Source organism: Cibotium barometz, chromosome 38 (genome assembly GCF_041138505.1).
Source record: "Cibotium barometz isolate CiBa-2024 chromosome 38, ASM4113850v1, whole genome shotgun sequence".
NCBI classification, from domain to species: domain Eukaryota; kingdom Viridiplantae; phylum Streptophyta; class Polypodiopsida; order Cyatheales; family Cibotiaceae; genus Cibotium; species Cibotium barometz.
In genome coordinates, this window is record NC_141083.1 from 22,003,871 (window position 1) to 22,009,561 (window position 5,691).

The following is a 5,691-nucleotide window of genomic DNA, read 5'->3' on the forward strand; positions in this document are numbered from 1 at the left end:
GAGGACAAGGAGATGGAAGAGGGAGACTCCCATCCACAAACTTGAAAGAGGCTTAGGACCTTTACACACTACACAATGGAAAACTTGAATTTTGTCCTAAAATTCGAAGGACAAGGAGACAAAAGGGACTCCCATCCACAAATTTTAAAGGGGGCGATCTCCCCAAAAGGTGGGATTCCTCCCCTTTTCCCTTGAAATTTTGAGGGCCTAGGTAGTGTGTAAAACCCCTTATTAGCCATTTACCTACTAGCATTCATCTATGGTATTTTCTATGACATGCCAAACATCCCGATTCACATTTTACTCCAACTTTGAAGGTAGTGTGTAAACCCCCTTATTAGCTGTTTACCAATAGCATTAATCGATGGTATTTTCTATAATATGCCAAACATCTCGATTCACATTTTACTCCAACTTCACAATTATCCAAATGCAAATGATATTGGCTCTACAAACCAAATAATTTCCGATCACCAATGGATGCAATAATGTAGGACCCACTAGGTGTGTCATGTGTTAAACCAAAAGTGCAACTCAAACCAAGAGAATCGAAATTGAAGGATAATAACTGAAGAACCTTAAAGATAAAGATTGGATGTTAGACGTAGTGCAACTCAAACTAAGAGAATCGAATTGAAGGATAATGAAGATAAAGATCACATCACAACTCCAAAGAGAAATCTCGATAAGCATAATACAAATTATTCTCAAAATATTCATCACTCATAGAGTATAATCTCACTATTACAAGCAATCAACAACTATGACATGAAATTGAATGATCGATCAAGAGTAATTTATAAGACGGTTGTAATAAATAGCATATATATCTATTCACCAATCAATAAGAATTCAAAATCTCCTACATGTGTTTTTTGCTTACAACGCTTCTTAGATAAGGTTAACACTTCTTAGATGAGGTTTCAATTCAATTAGAAAACATGCTAAAAATAACATGATAATAAGATTTTGAGAGCAAAAAATATAAAAAACATTTTTAAAAAATATAACAATCAATTCAAAACAACTTTATAAATCATATAGTTGAGATAAATAAAATTTTATCTACATACTACGTTATTGTAACATTAAAAAACAATTACATAATAGTCGATTGATTATTAGATCACACAAAGTACATGAAACTCGAAATTTGGTAAAGAAATAAATTAAGAAACTACTTTTGCACATGTGACATCCACAAGTACATTACTAGTGTGAAACACTAAAAAACCATCATTTATACCAAAGCTGATTTCAAACACCAAATTAATCGGGGAGGCTCCTAATTTCTAAAGATTAATGTAATGTAAAGCGGATAACTTTTATTTTAGGAGCCAGGAATTTTTAAAAAAAACTATCCGTAGAGCATACATGCACGTGTCGTTAAGCCGCACGGTACAAACAAAGAGATATATATCAACAAATTTTTTTAATCCAACGGGAAAAACCCTTTTTTTGGTAAATCTTTTTGCGGCATATGCGGCACTCTAATATATATTATACCTTTTGAAAAACAATGTTCGAAAAATAGACAAGCTACCTAACAAATGATTTTAAAAAAGGATCACGTACCGATTTGAAAAGAAGGAAGACGATTTAAATATATCGAAGTAGAAATATCGGGAAAAAAAAACTGACGGGAGAAGACACAGAGAGAAACAGCCGGAACAAAAGCTTCTTTACATAGGACTTTTTACATACATACGACTCAGTGCGGAAGATGCGAGCTTTTTTTTTTCTGTCTACCCTTTCTCTCTCTCTCTCTCTCTCTCTCTACCTCTCTCAAAACTACGACGACCTAAAGCTCGCAATCTAGAAAAAGACGAGACGACTGCTAGTGCTGCGCGCATTACAAACGTTAAACAGTACAAAAAAAGCCTCCAAAATCGCAGCGCAGCTCCATATTAGGTACCATTTGCTTCATCGCCTACTTCGCCGCAAAGACCAGCGGGATCCTCCTGACGGCGGCGGCGCGCAGGGGCTTCTTCATCTCGCAGGAGAGTTTTAGTACCTCGGTAAGATCAACTGCGTGGCCCCCCGCCGCCTCCCATTCGAAATGGTGCAGCAGACGGGCGGTCCACAGGTGAACGGTGGCGAGGCCCAGCGCTCTTCCGGGGCACACCCTCCTCCCGGCGCCAAACGGCGCCAGGCGGAGGTCGTTCCCACGCACATCCACCTCCACGCCACCTTCGTCCGGTAAGAACCGCTCCGGTCTGAAACGCCCCGGCTCCGCCCAAATGTCCGGGTCATGCGTGATGGCCCACATGTTCACCATGGCCGTGGTACCTGCAGGCACGTGGAAACCAGCCACATCGACGTCGTGCGTGGCAAGGCGGGCCCAGGAAAGGAGTGGACCCGGGGGGTGGACACGCAAAGCCTCTTTGACAATGGCCTGCAAATACGGGAGGCGAGCCACGTCCGACTCCTGGACGGTTCTGGAACGGCCGACGACACGGTCCAGCTCAGCGTGCGCGCGTGCCTGGACGTCTGGATGCAAGACCATTTCTGCCAGTATCCACTCCATGAGTATGGCCGTGGTGTCAGTCCCCCTGAATATCATCTCCTGCAAAAATATTTTTTTTTCAAAAACAAATGCAAATTTCGTTATCAGCAGGTGAACCATCAAATCGGGCAAGCAATTTGCTAGCTTGGACCACGGTCCCACCGCCCCACAGAATCTGGTGAGCAATCAAATCGAAGCAAAATGGCATGTACATAACCCAGTACTACTTACACTTGTTCGGAGTGCATGCTTAAAGCCAGACACAGTGACACATGCCTCTTTGCATGCTTGCTTGCTTTCGGAATGCTGCTGGCCAAATGCATCATGCATACCTAGCCATGCCTCCCATGGCATATGCAAAACCATGCCATTCATGCATTCACATAATCTACAATTTCCATGGTTGCTTGTTGCCATGCTTGCTTGCTAATTTCTGAATGCTGCATGCCTGGCTACATAACTTTATAACCTAAAGCATGCTTTTCTTTTATTAATGAACGCACATGCAAACCTTCAATCTTAATAATCCCTATGAATCAATTTCCACCCACACACCATGCAAAGCTCTCAAACGTCATTGTAAAGCTGTCACGGATGCACACTATATCATGCATGCGAACCAAATTTTCATCATTGGGCGTGAAGCATGCAATTTACTACTGATATCCAATGCAACAAAACACGTACTAAGCTTCTTAGTACAACACAATTAAGCAGAAAAAACACCCCTAGCCATGTTATAGGGAAATCAACACATTATTAATTGAATTGGGATCATGCTTGCTTACCCAGAGAACAGCGATCACGTCGGTATCCGAGAGCTTTTCTGCGCTTTGGAGGGATAGCATTACATCTACAAAGTCTGTGTCCCTCTCTTCGCATTGCAGCGGCCTCTGCCTGTGCTCGTCGACGATTTTCTGCACAAATTGTTGGACCTCCACCACCAGCTTTTTGCAACGCGCATTCACTCTTTGGAAATCAAACCATTTGAGGACTGGCAAGTGATCACTCCAGTTGAACGCACCCAGTAGCTCAAACCCTTCTCTTGTCATCCTTTGAAGCTGCGTCGCTTCGCCATCTTCACATGCAGCGCTGAACTCGTAGCGCCGCCCAAAAACACTCTTCATGATGTTGTTCACGGACGCCTTCTGAAGAAGGCCGCGGACTTCTACCGAGCCTTGCGAGTGCATGCTATCTTCGATGCCTTGCAGCAGCTGGGAGGTTTCATACTGGCGGCACGGCTCGAGGGCAGATAAGCGCTTGGGTGCGAAGAGGTGCGTGGCCGCAATTCTTCTCAGCTTGCGCCAGTAGTCACCGTAAGGTGCGAAACCTATGGCGCGGTCGAAGAGGAGCAGCTTTGCAGACTGCTTGATGGGGCGATCAGCAAAAGCAGAACTGTTGAGAAGCTCCCTTGCCACCCAAGGTACAGAAGTCAGAACAACTCGAGTCTCTCCCAAACTAAAAGCCATTAGAACCTTGGCAGAGTGGACTTGGGCTAAATTAGCCAGCCGAACGTGGGCTCGCTGGCCCATCTCCAGCAAGCTGCCCAGTATGGGCCAGCCGCGGGGCCCCGGAATAGCACCAGCTTTGGCAGCGCCGCCGATTCGTTGGAAGCGGCCCCACGCAGGTCCGCCAGGGCAAAGCCATAAGGCAACGACAGTGATTGCGAAGCTCACAAGCAGCAGCGGGACCAAGTTGACTATGGAGATGGCGCCTGAAGGGCAGCGAGAGAGGAGTAGAAGAGCGAGGTGGGGCGATGTAGAAGAATCCATAGCTAGCTAGGAATGGATCAAAGGTTGCACAATGAAGCGGAAAGGCAACAGTTAGAAGAGTAAACTGATCCGAAAAAGGTGAAGCGACGAGAATAGAACTGAAAGCGTGAGAAAAGATGGCGAGCGGAGAGGATAGTGAAAAGGCCACTAAATTAACCTCAAGCTAAAGCCAATCTCGCTATGGTGTTCCGACATTCTTCTACGTCACGAAAGAGCTTTGAACAGTAGTGGGATGCCCTTGGGCCATGCCCAGTGTATATATACGGGAGGGGGCCCAGTTGGGCTGGACGGGCCCACACCATGGGCGGCCTGTGTCCGCACACCCTGTTTCAACGGCCGTACTTCCTCTGCCGGCGCCGTTAAAAACTCAACCCCCGCCCGCCCGCTGGCTGCGCGCCGTACTCGACGGCCCACGCCGCCGAATCCCGGGGAAAAATAGATTTTTCGACATCCTATTTATCTAGCCCAGAAAAGCGCCTTTTTGTTTTTTTGGGCTATTTTTTTGGGCTAAAATTAAATTCACACGATTCTCGGTCGCTTTTACGACAACTTTTTGTGGCTATTTAAGTAAAGGGAGGTATATTCACCCGCCTTTACTAGAAGCCGGTAGTAATTCTGATGATTTACCATCATTAGCTATTATACAATCAGTGCCGTTACTTTTTTAACCTCTCGCATTTAACGCCGTTATTGACAGACGTTTCCCGCGAGCGGAGCCGTCAGGAAACACGGCCACGTCAAGTCGTGGAGGTTCCATCGATACCGTTGGGACTTGGCATTACGGGGGGGGGTGCGGGTTTTACGTGTGCGATTAGGGAAACGTACGCGGCTTTGGGATTTAATTAAAGGCGGGTAACGGCGGAGTGTGTGATAAGGCAAAGACGTTGACGTGACAAGCAGCCCCCTTGCAAGACGTTGACGTGACAATCATCCCCCTCCCCCTTGCAAAGTGTCCTCGCACAAAATAATGTACCCTTCCGTTCCCCCCGCTCTTTGCTTCCTGCCACCCTCCTCCTCCTTAACTCTGCATGTGTAAGTATGAAGGCCGCCAAGATTACACACACCCACACCCACACCCACACGCACAAGGCCCTGCCGCCCAAAAATTACCGCCCTGACACCCCCCCCCCCCTAAAATCTATAACGTATGCCCATGTGGCCCAAAATGTCCTCCTCCTTAAGTAGTTTGTTTATGCTTTCATTAAATCCACTCCTTTCATCAAAACCATCCTAAGCTCCCCATTCCATTTCTAACCAACCCCACCTCCTTTGTTCCCCTCGAGTTGCTCTCTTCCCTTACTTCCTTTGCTTACTTATCCCAAAAGAAGTCCCTAAGACCTAGGCATCAAAACAACAAGAGGAGTCCAAGTGTGATTCTGACTTGCTAATTACCACAACAGACGCCTCTAGGGC

The 5,691-nt window shown here is 46.0% G+C and overlaps 1 protein-coding gene across 1 annotated transcript; it reads right to left on the minus strand.

Annotated features, from left to right (window-relative positions):
* Positions 1–1,664: 1,664 nt before the first annotated feature.
* On the minus strand, positions 1,665–4,428 carry LOC147616481 (cytochrome P450 78A4-like). Its single transcript, XM_086777546.1, has 2 exons — positions 3,295–4,428; positions 1,665–2,566 (listed from the first exon to the last, which is right to left on the minus strand). The coding sequence occupies exons 1-2, from the start codon at positions 4,276–4,278 to the stop codon at positions 1,931–1,933; spliced, it is 1,620 nt and encodes a 539-aa protein (XP_086633672.1). The 5' UTR covers positions 4,279–4,428; the 3' UTR covers positions 1,665–1,930.
* Positions 4,429–5,691: the final 1,263 nt, after the last annotated feature.

Bases quoted from the DNA above. Each gene is read 5' to 3' on its own strand.
- LOC147616481 (XM_086777546.1), bottom strand. From the start codon at position 4,278: ATGGATTCTTCTACATCGCCCCACCTCGCTCTTCTACTCCTCTCTCGC. The intron at 2,567-3,294 runs GTAAGCAAGCAT...ATATTTTTGCAG, and splicing joins ACGTGATCGCTGTTCTCTGG to GAGATGATATTCAGGGGGAC.